This window comes from Vulpes vulpes, chromosome 2, assembly GCF_048418805.1.
Source record: "Vulpes vulpes isolate BD-2025 chromosome 2, VulVul3, whole genome shotgun sequence".
Classification (NCBI taxonomy): Eukaryota; Metazoa; Chordata; class Mammalia; order Carnivora; family Canidae; genus Vulpes; species Vulpes vulpes.
Genome location: NC_132781.1, coordinates 165,111,225 through 165,130,400, shown reverse-complemented (window position 1 = coordinate 165,130,400; position 19,176 = coordinate 165,111,225). Strand labels below are relative to the sequence as shown.

The window sequence follows — 19,176 nt, the reverse complement described above, 5'->3', positions numbered from 1 at the left end:
GTTGCTTCTCTCATCCATTATGTCATTAGTGTCATAGGTTTTACTTGTACCTATGTACAACCCTGTGGTACACTTTATATCTTTTTAAAGAAATAAATGTATATTTAACATATCTTACCAGCATATTTACCATTTCTGGCATTCTTTTGTGTAGATCTAGTTTTCTTTTCTTTTCTTTTTTTTTTTTTTTCTTAACTTGAGTGAATCCATTTCTTTTTTTTATTTTATTTAGTTATGATAGTCACAGAGAGAGAGAGGCAGAGGAAGAAGCAGGCTCCATGCACCGGGAGCCCGATGTGGGATTCGATCCCGGGTCTCCAGGATCGCGCCCTGGGCCAAAGGCAGGCGCCAAACCGCTGCGCCACCCAGGGATCCCCTGGATCTAGTTTTCATCTGGTATTATTTTTCTTCTGGTTACAGAATTTCTTTTAACATTTCTTGTGGTACAGATATACTGTTGACAAATTCTTTTGGCTTTTTTTTTTTCCCCTGAACAGTTTCTTTTTTTTTTTTCTTTTTTTTTTATTTAATTAATTTATTATTATATTTTTTAAGATTTTATTTATTTATTCACAAGAGACACACACAGGCAGAGACAGAAGCAGAGGGAGAAGCAGGCTCCATGCAGGGAGCCCGATGTGGGACTTGATCCCGGGTCTCCAGGATCACACCCTGAGCTGAAGGCGGTGCTAAACCACTGAGCCACTCAGTCTGCCCTATTTTTAAAATGTTATTAAGACTTAAATTTTGGGATCCCTGGGTGGCGCAGCGGTTTGGCGCCTGCCTTTGGCCCAGGGCGCGATCCTGAAGACCCGGGATCGAATCCCACGTCGGGCTCCCGGTGCATGGAGCCTGCTTCTCCCTCTGCCTGTGCCTCTGCCTCTCTCTCTCTCTCTCTCTCTCTGTGTGACTATCATAAGTTAAAAAAAAAATAAAATAAAAATAAAAATAAAAAGACTTAAATTTTAATTCCAGTGTAGTTAACATATAGTGTTGTATTAGTTTCAGGTGCACAGTTATGCAACAATTCTATACCTTACAAAAATCATGGAATGCTTCGCAAATTTGCATGTCTTCTTTGCTCAGGGACCATGCTAGTCTTCTCTGTGTTGTTTCAATTTTAGTGTATGTGCTGCTGAAGCAAGCATATTTTATTTTGAATTTATTTTTGAAAGATATTTTCACTGGACATAGAATTTAGGTTGACAGGTTTTCTCCTCCACAGGTATTTTAAAGATACAATACTATTGTATTTTTTATTTGGTTTGCATATCTTCTGATCAGGAGTCTGAAGTCATTCTTAGTCTTGATTAATATTTGTAGGTAAAGGTTCTCTTTTTTTCTGGCTGCTTGTAAGATTTCCTCCTTTTCATGGGTTTAATAATTTGATTGTGTAATGCCTTAGAATGCTTTGCTTAGGGTTTGCTGAGTTTCTTGGATTTGGGAGTTTATAGTTTTCATCAAACTTAGGACATTTTTGGCCATTATTTCTTCAGATATTTTTCATTCTTTTTCTTTTTTCTTTGTCCTTCATTTTGGTCAGTTTTTATTGCTGTGTCTTCAGATGCACTTACCTTTTCTTCTGCAGTATCTAGTCTGCTGGCTCTCCCATTGAGTGAATTTTTTATTTCAGATATTATATTTTCTTCTCTAGAAGTTCTGCTTTCTTTTTATGCAATATATTTCTTCCGTTACTATGATCCTGTTTTCCTTTGAATTTTCTTTTTATTGAGGGATAATTGACATAACATTATCAGTTTCAGGCACACAACATAATGATTCAGTATGTTTTTTTAAATTGCATTAAGTTCTTCAATAAAGTTATAACACCTGTCTTAATGTTCTCTTGTGTGCAAATTATTTCTTCTAATTTTTCTTATTATTATGAATCACACTTCTCTGCCTCCTGACATCTGTTGAGATTATTGATTGGGTGCTGGATACTATGAATTTTACATTGTTGAGGATCTGGATTTTGAGGCCTTAGTTTGAAGAGTTTTGAGATTTGTTCTGGTGGGTAGTTAAGTTGCTTTTGGCTCATTTTGATAATGTCCAGTCCCGTTTTTAAACTTTATTAGGGTGGATCTAGGGTGGCCTTTACCCTAGGGATAATCTGCCCTTCCCCTACCAAGACATGGCCCTTCAGGTCTCTACTGAGTTGAGTGCCCTGACTGAGCAGTGAGGACATCCACTCTGGTGCTTGCGGCTCATAAGGCCTGCGAGGACCCTGGGAGCCATTCATCTCATGGCTTCTTCATTGCGATTTCTCAGCCTTGTAGAGTTTCTCTCTGTGAGCGTACACTTTTAATATGCAGCAAAGATGTAAGGGAACCTCTGTGTGTATTTTTGGAGCTCTCTTTCTTTGTAGCCCTCTCCTCTAGAACTCTATCCTGCAACTTTTAGCTGCCTTAGCCTCCCTGAACCCTAGTCTCTGTTTCCTCAGCTCAGTAAGACACCTGCCATGCTCTGCTGGGACCCCACCTCCCCCTTCTTGGTCTGAAACATGCCTCCCAGCAGAAAGGCAGAGTGATCTTAGGGCTCATATCATTTATTTTTGTTCTGTCGGGAATCACTGTTGTCCAATGTCTGCAAACAGTGGTGTCATGTATTTTGTTTAGTTTTTAATTGTTCACAGTGGGAGGTTAAATCTGGTCCCAATTACTCCATCACAGACAAAGCAGAAGTCTCTTGGTTGATTTTGAGCAGAGGAGTGCTAGGATATAACTTCTGTCATCTCATCTCACCCTGAGTGTGGGGTGGTGGTATTATTCCCGTTACTCCCATGGATGGGGAGATGGAGGTTCAGAGAGGTTGAGCAGTATACCCACAGTCACTCAGTTACTGTTGCCAAACTTCATGCACTTGCCTCTGTGCCAGGACCTCTCAAAAAATAATTGTTGAGTTGAACCTTGTTCTTTTCTGCAAAGATCTCTAGGCCAGACTGGCATAGGACATACCCAGAGTTACGCAGCCATGTGGCAGGTGCGGGATGGTCACTCTTAGACCTGGATGGTCTGCCAGGTGCTCGGGCCTGGGGTACGTGTGCAGCAGGTCTTGGCCATGTCTCAAGGTCAGCACTGGGATGCACCTTTTGGCTGAGGGACGTCAGAGCCTGGGTGGCAGGAGTGAGAGCACATTTGTGCCTGTCAAACTGGGAGCATTTCTCTCTGTCACTGGGGTCTTTTTTTTTTTTCCCCTCTGTCTTACATTCTTGCTCTTCTTTTCTGCTCTCTATATTCTCGCCCCTAAGGATCCTGATGATGCATTGCCTTAGAGCCTGTTTCTTATACCTTTGCAGTGGGCCTCAGCTGGTGATTTCTAAGCCTTACTATTATCTATTATTATTATTATTATTATTATTAAAGTCAAGACCACTTTGTCAAAATTTCCAAGATCAAGGTGGAAGATAATTTGTAGAGATTTGTCTCAAGCCAGAAAATAGATTTGACCACTTAAAGGGGGTCGATGCAGGGGTAGGTGTTTGAGAACTGTTGGGCTGTCATTAAAGTTGGGCTGGTGAGACCGACAGGCCTGAAAGTGCTGGGAGGACTGAACTTCTGACAAGCAGGTGGCTGCTTAGACCTTTGCCCTTCTTTGAAGTGACACCTAGAGCTGCACGTTAAAGATGGGAGTCTGTGCCCCTCCTCATCATAAGGAAGCAGAATGGTCAGGATTCTCCAAGGGGTCCTGTTGGTGTTTGGATGGGACAGTTCTTCATTGCATGCAGTGCTGGACATAGAGCCTCCCAGGCTCCTGCCTTCTAAGTGCCAGTGAGATTCCCTGGTCATTGTGACAGCAGAAACACTTCCACACATTTTCAAATGTTCCTCTGGGATGTGTGTGTGTGTCAAGGTGATTCTGGCCTGGTGTTGAGAACCATTGGACCAAAACACTGGGAGTAGGCCAGGTTTGTGTTAAGTTGTGGATGAAGTGTCCCAGGGGTGAACACGTGTCCTGCTGTGGTTCTCTGCTTGCTTCCTTTGTGTGTTTATATATGACATGATTCCTTTGTTTTAACTTTTTTGGTTAAAAGAAGCTTAAGATCATATTTATTGGGTACCAGTGATATTTTAAGTGCTGAAGATTGGCCTTCAGTAAGATGGTAAAGTGCCTGCCTTTAAGGAGCTTAAAATCAGTGGGGATAGATAGGTAATAAACTAGTTATCCAATGAAGACTTTTGGGTGGTATTACCAAGGAAATCAGTGTGGAGAGCAGTAAAGATTAAGGCTGTTTTGGTCATCAAGAAACTATTTTCTAAAAATACTAAGATGAAAAATGGGGCATGGTCCATTTTAGAATGCAGGTATTCCAAAACGAGCTGGAGAATCATCAAAAATGTAATCAGCTTAGGCAATTACTAGATTGGTGTGAGGGCTTCTGTGAGCTCACTGATACCGTCTAACAGACCTTAGTAGCTCTGTGAGTTTGAATAGGGTATGGGGAAATCTTATTCTTTTTAGTAGCCCTGACACTTGGGCCTGGAGTCCTGGCTTTGGTGTGCTGACGAAGGCTCTGGAAGTCAAGACTTGAGGAATTTGGAGAGTGTCGCTATTCACATTCTTTGATGGGGGTATGCACACACGTTTCGGTTCTTTTTTTTTTTTTTTTTTTTAATATTTTATTTATTCATGAGAGACACAGAGAGGGAGAGAGAGGCAGAGACACAGGCAGAGGGAGAAACAAACAGGCTCCATGCAGGGAGCCCGACGTGGGACTCGATCCTGGGTCTCCAGGATCAGGCTCTGGGCTGGAGGCGGCGCTAAACTGCTGAGCCACCCGGGCTGCCCCCGTTTCGGTTCTTAAACACTTTGAATATCCCTGGAAGAATCTATAAGGAACCAGCATCAGTGGTGGGTCCTCTTAGGAAGAGGGGAATGTTGGAATGAGAGGGAAGCTTTCTTTTTAAAAATTTTATTTTATTTTAAAGATTTTATTTATTTATTCATGAGAGGCACAGAGAGAGAGAGAGGCAGAGACACAGGCAGAGGGAGAAGCAGGCTCCCTGCGGGGAGCCCAGTGGGGCACTCGATCCCGGGACCCCAGGGTCACGATCTGAGCCAAAGGCAGATGCTCAACCACTGAGCCACCCTGGCATCCCATCTTTTTAAAATTTTTAATATTTTATTTATTTTTCAAGCAGAGTTCACTTCTGTAGCTCACAGTTTAAAAAGGTACAAAAGGGTATATGATGAAAGGGTGTATTGTTAGTACCATAATACTGTTTGCACTCCACCAAATGCTAGCTCTTCAAGAGATGAACTAATTTTAAAGGAAGTTCCTTGGTGATAATAATTCCTAGTGATTAGTTGTATTTAAACAAGAAGAAGGCTTCCTAAATATTAAAGCTGTTTGGGTTAGATTTAAGTCAAATAGCCCGCATTATTATTTGGGGGGTTGCATTAAGAGTGTCACTTCATGAAATGCGGTCTGGACAAAACTCGATTTTAAGTAGAATGGTTCAAATCCCTTTAGTCTCAGTTACTGACTGAGTCATCATGGGCACATTATTTAACCTCCTTTGCCTCAGTTTCTCATCAGCAATGATTTCCAGACATTGTAGAATTAAATAAGAACTAAATAAATGTTAGCATTTCGTTATTTGCCAAGTGGAGCCCTCAGGAAGATAATGACGTTGAGTCTGTCATCCATTCAGTTGAGTAAGAACCATTGTGGTTTTTTTTTTTTTTAATTTAATTATGATAGTCACAGAGAGAGAGAGAGAGAGGCAGAGACATAGGCAGAGGGAGAAGCAGGCTCCATGCACCAGGAGCCTGATGTGGGATTCGATCCTGGGTCTCCAGGATCGCGCCCTGGGCCAAAGGCAGGCGCCAAACCGCTGCGCCACCCAGGGATCCCTGTTTTTTTTTTTTTTGTTTTGTTTTGTTTTTTCCTTTCATTCATTAAGCAAATACCTTGGAAGCCTAGTGTGTGCCTGCATTAGCCCCAGGGACACAGTAAGCAGCACAGTTTCTGCCCCTCTGGAGTTCACAGTCCAGTGAGGGACACAGACACAAGTAAAGGTGCAGTTCTGCTCAGTCCTTGAAAGAGGTGGATGGTGTTAGGATGTAATTGAGAGGGTTCACCCTGTCGTGGATGTCAGAGAAGTGCTTCCCCAACGAGGTGACAAAGCTGAAATGAAGGACGAGTCAAACTGTCGGGGGGCGGGGACAGCCTGTGCAGAGGCCTGTGCGTCTGGGGGGTGGAGCTGGGCAGTGTGGTTCACAGAGACCTGGGTTGCGGTCAGTGGACACGAGGCCTCACAGCCACACCGAGAGGGTTTTCTGTATTAGAGCTTTTGGGGTTGTTTACTGGGTGGACGAGGCGAGATCCAATTATTGCCATTTTGAAGTGATAGTCTGTTTGCGGTGTGGGAAGTGAGTTAGAAGAGAGCCCGGCATGGATGTGGAGGGACCCACGCAGAGGCTTTGGCAGTGGTCCAGGCAGGAGATTTTGGAAACTTTGACCCAAGTGATGGCAATGGCAGTGGAGGTGGAGAGAAGTGGGTGGACGATTCCATGGGTATTTAGGAAGGAGTGTTGGCAGGATTGATCGTGTGTTAGCTCTGGTGAGTGGGGGAGAAAGAGCTATCCAGAATGATCTTTTGGACTCTGGTTTGTATGTTTTGGTGGAAGGCTGTGCCATTCTCTCAGACAGGGAACATTGGAAGAGGGCAGGTGTGGCGAGGGAGAGGATGATGAATCCGTGGAGGAACTTGAGTCCAGAGGAGGCCGGAAGGTGGCTGGATATAGAACCCCGAGGGGACTGGGCCAGAGATCTGAATGGGGGAGGTTGTCGCTGCTGCTGCTGCAGGGAGCCTCGGGAGGGAGCAAGCTCAGATTCCCTAAGACTTTCCACTTGGTTTCCTGTGGGCTGACCTCGTCCCGGGTCTTTGAATGAGGAGATAGAGTGCTCCCAGCAGAGGCCTGGCCACTGCGGTGTGTGCCAGCCGTAAGGCAATGGGGTGTGGGGAGATCTTTGGGGCCTCTCTGTGGCCTGGACTCTTTCCTCTCCCACCTTCTTTGCCTCCCCCTCCGCCACCAGGAGGCCTGACACTTGCCATCTGAACGACCTGGGAGGAATATGGAGGCTGGAGGCTGGCTCTCGAGACCCACAGATTAGCTGCACTTGTCTGGATATTATCTGTAGATGATTGGAGATTGGCTTGGACATCAGTAACAATAAACTAATCCTAATTCTCTCAAACTGCTTGTTTTATTCTTTTGGAGATTTGTGAGTTTCCTCCTAGTCTGTCTGTCTCAGTCTCTCCCTTTTCTCTAAGTGGTCAGATCATCAGCCAAAGGGTTTTTTGTTTTGTTTTGTTTTAATTTTATCTCTTCATGGGAGACACGGAGAGAGAGGAGGCAGAGACCCAGGCAGAGGGAGAAGCAGGCTCTGTGCGAGGAGCCCGACATGGGACTCGATCCCAGGACCCCGGGGTCACAACCTGAGCCGAAGGCAGACACTCAACCACTGAGCCCCCCGGGGGCCATCAGCCAAGGGTTGAAGGCAAATGTAAGATGCAGAGAGAGGAGAGGGTAACAGACTGGAGCCAGGCGAGCGGGCAGCATGCTCCCTGCCTGCTTGTTAGTCCGTGGGCCCGTCACTGGCTTATTTACACAGCAGATTCAAGCTGCTTTACTGCTGGGATTCCATGTCCTCAGCGACAGGTGATAAGTAGGAACCAGTGGCCAGTTTCTTTGCTTCCTGGCTCCTAGTAGATGCCTGGAGAAAATCCTGAGTGTGGGCACCTGGGGCCCCCTTGTGGCTGGATCCGGTTCTCCACTTCAGCTCTGCTTTTCTCCCATCAGTTTGGTGGGAAGATGATGCAAAAGGGAAGTTTTGCTCTCGTGCAGCCTTTCCTCTGGATTTTGCCATTCTGTGGATCTTGTGATGGTCCCCGGCCCTTGCTGCTTGGCTGCTGATCTTGGGCCCTCCTAAGCCAAACCTAGCCTTCTCCTGGAGGTGCTGTGGCAGTGAAACCAGCAGCAGTCTCTTCACATTCACTGGCAAGTTCAGACCCCACGGGCGGGCTCCTTCTTACAGGCAGCCCACCGTGGCACGCTCCGCAGTCTGAGAAGCTGGTGCTCTCACCACCAGGAGGAATAGATGTTGTGATGCTTCAGAAACGAGTATCTTTGGTTTTTTGATGTCCATTGGGTGGCACTGTGATCTTATTTTTGTTTCTGTTTTTCTGTGCAGCCAAGCTCTACTCCAGGAAGTGAAAATGTGGTGCCTCGAGAGCCTCTGGTAAGTACTCAAGATATATAGTGTCATTTTCTAATCGCTAAAATACTGTGTGAGTGTGGAGAAACCCAAGGATCCTATAGTTTTGCATCATTAGTCTCTCTTCAAAAGTAGTTGCTTTGTGGAGACTAACTTAGTGACCTTTGACTTCTGACTTCTTTTCTGGCCTGCTGGAGTTAGTGGGGTCCCTCCTTAGTAAAGCCTGGTCTTTTCTGAACAGAAAGGATCTAGCCCAGGGCGTGATGCACCACTTTGTTTATTGCTGATCGGTATTAATCAGTGGGATGCCTGAACCCTTTGGAGGTGGAGTTGGGACCAAGTTGCTACTTGATTGTCTAATCAAGTCAATCCTATCCTTCAGGGTGAGAGCACTGCCAGGTGGCCTTTGAGGGGCAGGTAAGACAGGGAGTTCTTTTTGGCCTGGCCAGTAATTTGTGATGCTCACTACCAACATTATCTGCTTTTAGTATTGACAGGGAGGCAGCCTCCTGAGTACTGAGTTGCTTTTGCTTTGGTGGTCTGAGCCCCTGTCCCTGCCAGCACCCCCCATTTTCATCCTAGCTTGCATTTCAGGGACTGCCGCAAATCCTGTTCGTTGGGTAGTAAGACTTGTTCTGCACCCATCAGATAAATTTATGAAGGGCCAGCTTTTAGAACTTTGTCTTTGTTTGAATGGTGATAGCCAGCTTGGGGATGCACCGCCCAGCTTTGGTTTCCCAGGCCTGGTTCTCTTCCCTCTCCTCTGGCAGTAGTGGGAGGAGGTGATGTGAGGGCCTTAGCTGGCATGAACAGGCCTGAATTCTAGCCCGTACCCAGGCTTCCCAAGATGAAGGTGAGTTGGACTTGGCTGAGCTGTAGAAAGACCAGGGTGATGCAAGCCCTGTTGGGAAGCGCTGTTGTCGTCCGTGACACCCGCTGTTACCACGTGTTACTAAGTCCGGCTCCCTTCCCACCACGCCCCACAGTGGCTTCGTTTTTCTCTTGGTATTACCTGGGTTTGTCCTGGAGGTCAGGATGGTAGGAGAGCCTGAGGCTTCAGAAAGGCTTTGCTTTGCCAGGGACTTAGCTAGGGAGCTGGAATGTGCCCCTGGGGTCTGCTAGTGCCCCGCAGGCTGGAATTGTGGTTGGTTTTGGACTCAAGTCCAAACTGAATGCTGTAGTTCTCTGCAGCCCTTTCTCTCCATGGTCTCCTTTTACATTTTTATCTACTGACTTAACTATTGATCACCGGCAGAGCTGGCCGGTCCTCCTTTTGCAGCGTGATTGGGTAAACTCTTGGGGGTTCTTTCTAGCAATGACCCATAGGCAACGGCAGCTTTGCTGATTTCTGGATGTTTGGAGCCCTGCAGCCAGCCCCTTTGCTCTGCTCACATTTCTGGATGCTGTTCTTTTCCTGCTGTACTCCGCATCTGCTTGTTGTTTGGTTGTATGTTCATTTCTTTCTTTTCTGGGAGGCCCCGAGCAGTCTTCAAACCCTAGTAGCCTGTGATCGTCCAGAGTTCAGACTCATTCTCTCCAGGCCAACTCTACAATTACCTTATATTTAATTAATATTTTTTCCCTCTTTACGTACTTGCTACATAATTGCTCAGAGGAAAGAAAACACATAGCAGCAATTTATATATATAAAAAAAATAATAATTAAAAAAAAAAACCCCGAAATAAACTCCCATCTCATTTGGGCTGATCCTATGAGTTGGGTAATTAGGGCCCTATTAAAAGGTGGACCCTTTCTCCTTCCCTTCTTTTTTTTTTTTATTAATTTTTTTATATTAAACTCCCACAGTCTCTCAGTCATGCTCTTATTGCTTTTGGCCAACCATTCTCAGCAGCCTGATTAAATGAGGGCACCAGCCGAGCTGTATGGTCTTGTGTGAGCTACTTCTGCCTCTCAAGAGTGGTGGTGGGAGGGTGCCAGGCAGCGGGGCCCCTTCTGGACTTGTGAGGACTCGTGGCAGGTGGGAGCACAGGACTTTGAGCTGGCAGTAGGTTGGATGAGAGTCACAGGATGCTGGCAAATGGATGGGGTGGTATCCGTCCCCCAGAGAAAGTCCACAGTCCTCTGTCCTAGTCCACCTTCCCTAGGGGAACTTTCTTAGGCATGCACATTTGTGGGCTCTTGGATGCTCAGGGAGAACAGACAATTGAAGAATAAAATTAAGCCTTCTTCTTAAGTAATTTATGCATTTTATTGGGGGAAGAAAAGGCATTTGTACACATGAAACAATTAGCAGACAGCACAAGACCATATATAATTTTAGCAAACAGTACAAAATCGCATATAATTTGGTGCAGAATTGCCTGGCTGGGAGTATAAGAGCCCTCATTATTCAGAGAAGGATGAGATCTGCCCGGGGTATACTTAGGGATTTTTTTTGTGAAACTTGAAGCCGGGTCCTGAGGAATAGGATTTTCAAGTGTTGGGGGGACACCCTGCTAAGTGTCTTTCACTCTTGTTTTTAACTGAGAGCGTATTTTCCACAAAACAATTTTTTTTTTTAAGATTTTACTTATTTTTTCATGAGACACACACAGAGATTTGAGGTAAGGGGAGGGGGGGCGTTGTTGTGAGCAGAGACACAGGCAGAGGGAGAAGCAGGCTCCATGCAGGAAGCCTGATGCAGGACTTGATCCCGGGACCCCAGGATCACACCCTGGGTGGAAGGCGGAGCTAAACCGCTGAGCCACCCGGGATCCGCTGCCCCGCGCCACCCCCCCCACCCCCCCACCCCGCCAAATTCTGTCGTGGAAGCTGCCTGCTGTCTACACTAAAAGGGCTAAGCATAGGATACTGAAGGCATATAACCTTATTCTTGGTCTCCTTAACTAGATGATCACTTTGGAGTAATTTTTCCCTTTATTGGAAAGGTGAGTTATGACAGAAGAGGCTCCATGGAATAGTCAGTACAATGCCGATGACATGGACGGTGATGTTCGGGGGTTAGGATTAGTTTTTTGCTTTATCTGTCAGAGAAGGAGGGCCTGATTTTCATTTCTGCTCTCCAGACCAGAAGAACAGTCTTGTGATTTTGTTGTTGAGGAGTATCGTCTTGAAGTCTCGAAACAATACGCTGGTGTTTTTAGCCACCCCCTTTCTGGTTCCACCCATGTAGTGACTGCATGTTACCTTCTCTCACCCTTCAGTCTCCTCCCCCCCTTGAAAAAAACCACCTGGGCAACCTTGGCCATATTAATGAGATAGTTGCTCTATAATGTTGTAATGCCCTCAGGGCTGGAGATTGTTGAACAGACCAGTCTTGATAAGTTCTGTAAACTCCCAGTTGAAATTCCCTTATTATTGATGATAAAACTGTGTGCCAAAGTTAAAATGGCCAATTGCTTTTTCCTTCTTTATACTTTCTTCCCTGAGGTTGGCCTCAAGGAGATTTGACAGTCCTCCGGAGTATTGACCTCCACCCCCTTCCCATACCTGTTGAAAACTTGTAAATTCCCTCAGACCCGAGTTTTCTTTTTTAAATTTTTATTTATTTTATTTATTTATTTATTTATTTTATTTATTTATGATAGTCACAGAGAGAGAGAGAGAGGCAGAGACACAGGCAGAGGGAGAAGCAGGCTCCATGCACCGGGAGCCCGATGTGGGATTCGATCCCGGGTCTCCAGGATCGCGCCCTGGGCCAAAGGCAGGCGCCAAACCGCTGCGCCACCCAGGGATCCCTCTTTTTTAAATTTTTAAAAAAGATTTTATTTATTTATTTGAGACAGAGAGTGAGAAAGAGAGCATGAGTGGTGGGAGGGGCACAGGGAGAGGGACAGGCAGACAGCAGACTCCCCACTGAGCAAGGAGCTCAATGTGGGGCTCAATCCAAGGACCCTGAGATCCAAGGACCTGAGCCAAAGGCAGACACTCAACCGTCTGAGCCATCCAGGTGCCCCTCATCCCCTGTGTAGGCATGTACTTGGGTCCTGGGTCAAGTCCCTGCACCACTCGCCCAGGATCAAGCCCCATTTGGCTGGTGGGTCTTTAAATGGGTGGACGGGGGAGGGGGGTGGGGGTGTGTGTGTGCCAGAGTGGCTCTGTTGGTTAAGCATCTGCCTTCGGCTTGGGTCATGATCTCAGGGTCCTGGGCTCGAGCCTCACATTGGGCTCCTTGCTCAGCAGGGAGTCTGCTTTCCCTCTCCCTCTGCCCTTCCCCACTGCTTGTGCTCTTTTTCTCTTCTCTCAAATAAATAAATAAATAAATAAATAACCTTAAAAAAGAGTGGGTAGGCGGTAGTTTGCATGATAACTCGGGTTCTGTCTTGCTGGGATTCAGAAACCACGGTTAAGTAACCATCTGAGAGTCCTTTTAGTCATCTGAGTTTAGGTTATTTGAAGTGAGCAATAAATAAGGTTTCGTTTGCACGTTGCTCACTGGTTTCAACACAGGTTCCTCCATATGCAGCAATACTGCAGGCCGCCCACTTTATACAATGCTTATAGATTTGGGTTAAACTAGCATTTTGACTTTTTGCTCTTTGAACCCAAGTTCTTCCTAATGAATGAGTCTTCGGCCATTCTTTCTTTCTCTGACTTACAGGTGTAGTTTTTTTGTTCTGTTTCGGTTTTTATCTTTCCCCTGTATCCATCCCAATACTCCCAAACTACAGTGAATTTATTTTTATAAAATATGATGGTCATTTCTACTTTATCATCTTCCCTAGGGTTAATCATTTGTAGTAGGCTGAACTATTTTAAAAATAAGGATGCTCTGCACTCACAGAGCCAGGCCATATGTCAGCTTTGCTGTCTAACTACAGAAGTATCCTGTGGCCTCTGACTTCTCCCTCAGGCTCACAGAACCTTGCCTAGGGGGTCCTGCATCATGGAGCTGATCCCAGTTCTTCTTGGGGAGCTCATCCACATTATGCCTGGGACACTGAAGATTTTCTCTTTGGTTTTTAAGTCAGTTAACAAAGGCTGGGAATCAAAAGGCCATTAATATCTTGATGAATTCAGGGAGTTAGCCTGTGAGCTCTTTAAGAATACCTATAGCTAGTTGGCTGTCTCCTAGAGCCCTCTCCAGTGGATTCCTGGCACTCACCCTTTATTTCTATCTTTTATGGCTGGAATACTTCAGTTGTTCTTGCTGGCGGGCTCACTGGGGACAGGTGCCTCTCATGCTTTGTCCCCACCAGAAATCTGAAGGAGATTGTCATTCATGTGCTCAACCCATTTCTTTGTGTAGAGTCATGTGCATATGTGGTATGTCTATGTGCATATATAGAACATATAATACATAAGTTTCATTAACTTCAAAGCAATTGGTAGAGAAATAAAGTGGATTTTTAAAAAATACTTTATTTTTAAGTAATCTGTGTACTGGACGTGGGGCTCAAACTCACAACCCCGAGATCAGTGGTCACATGCTCTGTGGACTGAGGCAGCCAGGTGGCCCTAAATTCATTTTAATATTGTATTCATGAAGGTGCATTCACAAGCACAGGGGTATTCATGAAACTAGCCCATATAAAAATTTCAGAAAATTGTCTTTTTTGTTTTCAGGAAAGATAAATAAACATGACAAATCTAAAGCATTAAGCATTATTATTGTAAGACTCTGTCATGGTTGATTCCTGTGCTGACTTAGGTTTATTCAAGTGAGCTGTAATTCCCACTCAGGAACATCTCTCTGGATACAGGTGAGTGGGGGTGACATTATAGGGATAACCCTAAATCTGCTCTACTTATTTTTAAAAAGCGAATCCTGTGCAAATTTTAGTAAACTATTGTTAGCAGCACATGACAGGGGTGGGGTGGGGTGGGGCGGGGAACACCACGACTGCTGCTGAGAAACTTGGGACTGAAATCTGGGTAGACAGCTGTCAGGCGGGGCTGTCAGGACACCCCTCTGATGATGCCTCTGTCTTGGGAGCAGGCCTGTGGCCTGGTGCCGTTCGGATGGGGAAGGTGGTTGGCTCTCCTCCTTCCCCACTCTCATCAATGGTGGAAATCCTTCAGTGATGAAAATGCTACTCTTTGAACACCGACACCCCTTGTGGGGAGGGTGCCAGAGAGTCCTGCAGGTCATGGTGGGGAGGAAGCCGATGAGAGTCCTGGGAGCTGGATGAACTTGAGAAAAGCCTCATTTGGGCTCTCGGTGGCTGGTCTGTAATCTCTAGGCCACTTACTGATTTTGAAATTACTGTCTCTCCCTACTTCGTCCTTCCTGTTCTAGAGGAGGTTTATTGAATTAGACTAGGTGGGGCCCTTTAAGTTCTTTCCTCTTTCAGGCCAGTGAAGAGGTGGTTTTCTTCAGTTGTGAGGTATCCTTTTACAAATAATTATTAGATGAATCGAAACTCGGAGGAGTAATAATTAGGGAAATGGAATTTGAAATAGTTACTGAGCTTTGTTTATCCTTTGGGTTCCTGGCTTTCATAGTAATACTTGCTATTTGTTACAGTTCCTGCGGTCAGAGGCCCTGACTGCCGGACAGCTGAGCAGGCAAGCGTCCCGACTTAGAGAACCAGGACCGAGGAGCCGAGCACCCGTGTGCTCTTGCAGAGTTGCACAGAGATTGGGCGAATTCGGTCTGTAATCCTGTCACCTGCATCATTCTTCCAGAAGGAGAGGCTGAGGTTGCTCCCCGTCTCCTGGAGATGGTCTCCGAGTTCTTCAGGCGCCCTTAGTCATTGCTGAGGAGGGTGTAAAGGAAGCTCTTACTTGGGCCGAGGGACGCTCAAAGGTTTTTCTTTTGCTTAAAATCAACTGTTATCTTATTTGAAAGACTTTTCATTTAAAATCGTTTTTTGTTGTTGCTTTTTTTAAAGCACGACCTAAAGGATGGGTATTCCCTGTGGCAAACTCTGTAAACCTCCCCCGAGCCCCTGGCTTGAGAAGCCCTGGATGGCCTGATGTACGGAGGGCAGCCAGGTGCCCGATGTTTTCCAGGAAAATTTCAGTTGAAATATTTTCGCGTATCCTCAAACCATGCAGACCAATTTGGGTTTGAAAAATACGATCTTGTAGTTAATCCCACTTCTGTGCTAGGAGAAGCCGCAGGAAGATGAAGTGGTGCTTTGCAGGAGGATGCGTTCGCCGCCCTGCCTTCTTCCCTCCCAGCTCTCCTTTCTTTTATGGTTTGTAGTTATAACCAAGATTTATGCTTGTTGCTCCACAAATCTTCTCCCTGCCATTATGAGTTTGTCTGAGCAGTCTAGAGACGGGGCCGACACTGAGTGATTCTTGAGGTAAATCTACCCGGGGGCACTCTCTGATGCTCAGAGTCACAGAGGAGCTAACTCAGAGCCCCCAGTGGATCGGATAAATTGCCCCTGTCGAGAAAAAGACGTGCTGTCACCTTCGTGACTTCTTGCCTTAGTCGTGTCCCTGGTGGCACAGGGGCCTGTGTGTGCTTCCTGAGTCTGTGGGGTGGCGCTCTGGGTCGGCAGTCCCACCTTTCACCCAGCAGTGTCCGTCAGGAGGCCTTTCTCTGTCTCTGTGCCTCTCCTCTGTCTCTCCTCCTCCCTCTCTGTCTCCGTCTCCGTCTCTGTCTCCCTCTGTCTGCCATGGCTCCCGTTGGCCAGAGCAAGAGGGTCTGTGGGGCAGGGCAGCCTTCTCCAGCCTGGTGGGGAGGAGCTGCTGACAGGATCGGGCACACAGATTGATTATTTGTATAAATTGTTTAGTTTTCCCACACGGCACTGCATTTGGATGGAGAAGGGGAGAAAGTAGACAACATGTATTAAACGTCTTTTCTTCCCCTTCCTCCTACTTCTTTTTGCTGTGTCCTTTTGGCTTGTATTTCCGGGAGTTATTTCAGACCTCTTGTCACATGAAGCGGCAGCATCAGTAAATACATATTTTTTTAAAGTGTCAAGATCTCACCCTAGACGCACTCCTCGAAGCGACTGACCCGCGCGCGGTAGGGCACCGGAAGCCGCTCCGGGAGGCCCCTGGCGCAGTGACGGCCCAACGGCTCCCCGGCTGGGCGCGCTCGCCCCCGTTCTGCAGGCCAAGAGGTTGTCGGCTTGCCCCGAACCTGTGTGTACCAATTGTGTTTTGTTAGTGAATGGGGCGGTTTTGTTAAATATGCTGTAAACAGGTGAAATACAAACATGAACGGAAGGAGCTACAAATAGAGAGTGTTTTATGAACAAAAATGGGAAAAGAGGGTTCTGTGAAAGCTAAGCGGAAAGCTTTGGTAAATGTAAATTGCAAATAGAAGGTCTTTTCAGGTGTGAGCAAGATGATAGTTAAACTAGAGGAAGATCATAAAAATCTAGAAGTATTCAGTACTTTGATTTGCATTACTGGTGTCTTTAAGTTCTCACTTTGCTTTAGAAATTGTGAAGGGTGTGTCATGGGTGGGGTTTATGCAAGAAAGACGTCTGGGAACTTCAGTCTGTGGGCCCACACTCAAAGAAAAGGTCTTGGCTCCACATCAGAAAATTAGCAAATGACTGTACGTTTATAGGTTTTAAGTTAAAGTAAATTGTTTAAGGTATGCAGAGTAGGCTCCATTTTTAATGATTCCCGGCTTTAACCGATTTTTCGATTAACTGACCAATTACCGGCTCTGATGACCTAGGTCAGGAGGGCTGCTCCCGTGCGTTTTGCTGGCCTTGGTGCTGGTTTCTTTGTTTGTCAGCTTGTTTCGTCCTAACAAACCGGCAAGAACTACTCTCTTTTCCTCAGTTTACAGTGAGGAAGCCAGCCCGGGGCCGTCCAGTTCCTGCAGTTTGCAAGGGGCGGGACTGGAATTTAACCTCACGAGCGCATACAGCCCAGCTGTCCTGGGCGTCACGGGCGGGACGGCGTGCTGTGAGCTCGCCTCTGCTTGGAGCCAGGGCGCGCAAGGGGGGCTTTGGCTCCGCTCTGCTCTGTTCGGGGGCTGCCTGGTGAGTCTGTGCTGCCTCGGAAGCTGTTGCCTCCGTGCGCACTCCCTGGTTGCAGTCTTTTGTATGCATCTTAGCTGTTGAAAAGGCACCTATTAATTTATCACAGGTGATGTGGGCCTCCTCGTGCTGGAGGAGGCGTCTGCACCCATGTACCTCACTAATGACAGGTTAAGGGATCGAGGCGAGATAATAGGATCTTTTCATCTGTGTCTCTAGAGCAAGGTGCTGTGTCCCCCGGTAGCTTCTAGGGGGCAGCAGCTGCTTGTTATTTTACCGCCTGCTGGCCGAGGAGAGGTTCCACAGCCCAGCGGTTTGCTTTTGACTCTGGCTCTTGACGTGGTGCTGGGCTGTGCAGGTCTTCAGGGAGTCACCTGAACCCACATTAAGTAAAGAAACTGCAGGATCCAGGATATTCCATCCTGCTTTCTCTGCCCCCCCCTCAGGTAGATTCTTTATCTGCGTCCCCATCAGCATCCATAAATCCCTCACTGTCAGAGTTCGCAGCAGAGTTCACTTTGCTTTGAAGATAAGAGCCGCAGAGATGTCTTTAAGAGTAAATTCTTTTTGTCAGATCTTACTTGTTGCCATTGATAACCCACTTGAATAATGTGTAGATGTTTTGAAATTTTCCCCTGTGGGCACGTGTCTTTACTCTGTCGGGAACACGACTGTCATATGCTCAATTACCTGTTCTTCCTTTGGGCGCTTCCCTCGCCCCCCCTCCCCTTCCCTGCCCCACCCCAACCTGGGTTTGCAGAGGTGTGTTTTGGATTCTAAATGATGCACTTTGGGAGCATATGGAAGGGGGGACTTTGGATTTGCCAGTTCTTTTAGACTTTGGGGCCCAAGCCTGACACGTGGCCAGCTTGTGCCTTGTTGAAGTGAGAGGCTGGCACCCACCTTCCCACAAGCCCACGTTTCACCAGGGCCCTGGCTCTCAGATCTCCTTCCAGCTCTGTGACTCCGGCGAGTGACGGAAGGGGAAGGCCTGGCTGCAGGCAGAACCGGATGGTTGCAGTAGGCACGAGAAGCAAATTGGCCACGACATTTCAGCCCTGGGAGGTTTATTCAGGATTAGCTAAGAATTCTCAGCCCCGGCTCCACTGTGGGAGGAGCCCGTGACTGATGGCCGCTCTCCGGGCTCTGGAGGCTTGCGGGGCTTTCATCTGCAGACCCCAGAGCACGGGGGACGGGTGGGAGTTTCCACTGCAGCTCCGAGAGTTGCTTTCCTCAAAGACAAAGGCATGCCTCTTCACCTCACCTCTCCAGCTCTCTCTGTTGTCTCTCTGAAAAATGGCAGTTAATAGAATCTGCTAATGAACAGAAGAAATAACTAGAAGTAGTGGCAGGTCGTTTTGACAGTGAAGTGGTTTATAACTTCTGTTTATCAAACGATTATAATTATTATTATTGTTATTTCTATTGGATTTTTGAAGAATTCAGCCTGGCCTCCAGAGCCCCATTGATACAACATTTTATTTCTTTCTTTGTAATGTCTAGAAAATAACTTTATTCCAGTGAAATCCAGATGGGGAGCCCTCCCCCTGGCTGCCGCCCCCCTCCCCCCACCCCCAGCTCCATTCTCTCCCCTTTCTGCGTATCTTCCAGGACCTGGGAGGGGGGGTGGGGGAGAGGGGCTCCATCAGGTGGGGGATCCCCCACTGGCCAGCCCCCGCAGAGCTAACTGGCTGCAGGAACGCTGTGATGTTTGTTTTTGCAGTTCCTGGATTTGGTTTAATGTACAATTGATTTTTTTAATGTATTTAATCATTTTTTTCTTACCTCATAAGGATTAACCTGCACAAACCTCATTTTATCCTAAGTGTGGCTTTGGGAGGAAGGGAGAAGAAAATTGAGTTTCTCTAGCTTATTTTATTCTTTCACTTTTTATTTTCCGAGTGGCTTTTCCTGCCGAAGCAACTCCGTAAAATACAATGTATTTTAGTGGCCATTACTTACTCATTACTAACTGGTCTCTCCTGCTTCCCTTTGTCTGTGAACTAAATACAGGGGGCCTAAGGATAATTGGTAGCTCTATCACAGACTCGCCAATTATAGATCAACAGGGAAGACAGCCCAGTGATGGT

The 19,176-nt window shown here is 46.5% G+C and overlaps 1 protein-coding gene and 1 non-coding gene across 2 annotated transcripts in view; one reads left to right on the top strand and one right to left on the bottom strand.

The window, feature by feature from the left end:
• The window catches only part of PEX14 (peroxisomal biogenesis factor 14), a 140,733-nt gene that overhangs the window by 10,523 nt on the left and 111,034 nt on the right, over nucleotides 1-19,176 (top strand). The window contains exon 2 of the mRNA XM_026011907.2: nucleotides 8,201-8,248. Coding sequence (XP_025867692.1) covers nucleotides 8,201-8,248 — 48 coding nt within the window. The remainder of the gene's footprint in view (nucleotides 1-8,200; nucleotides 8,249-19,176) is intronic.
• Nucleotides 1,042-1,144, bottom strand: LOC112929854 (U6 spliceosomal RNA). Its single transcript, XR_003237004.1, has one exon. It is a non-coding gene; the product is annotated as a U6 spliceosomal RNA (small nuclear RNA).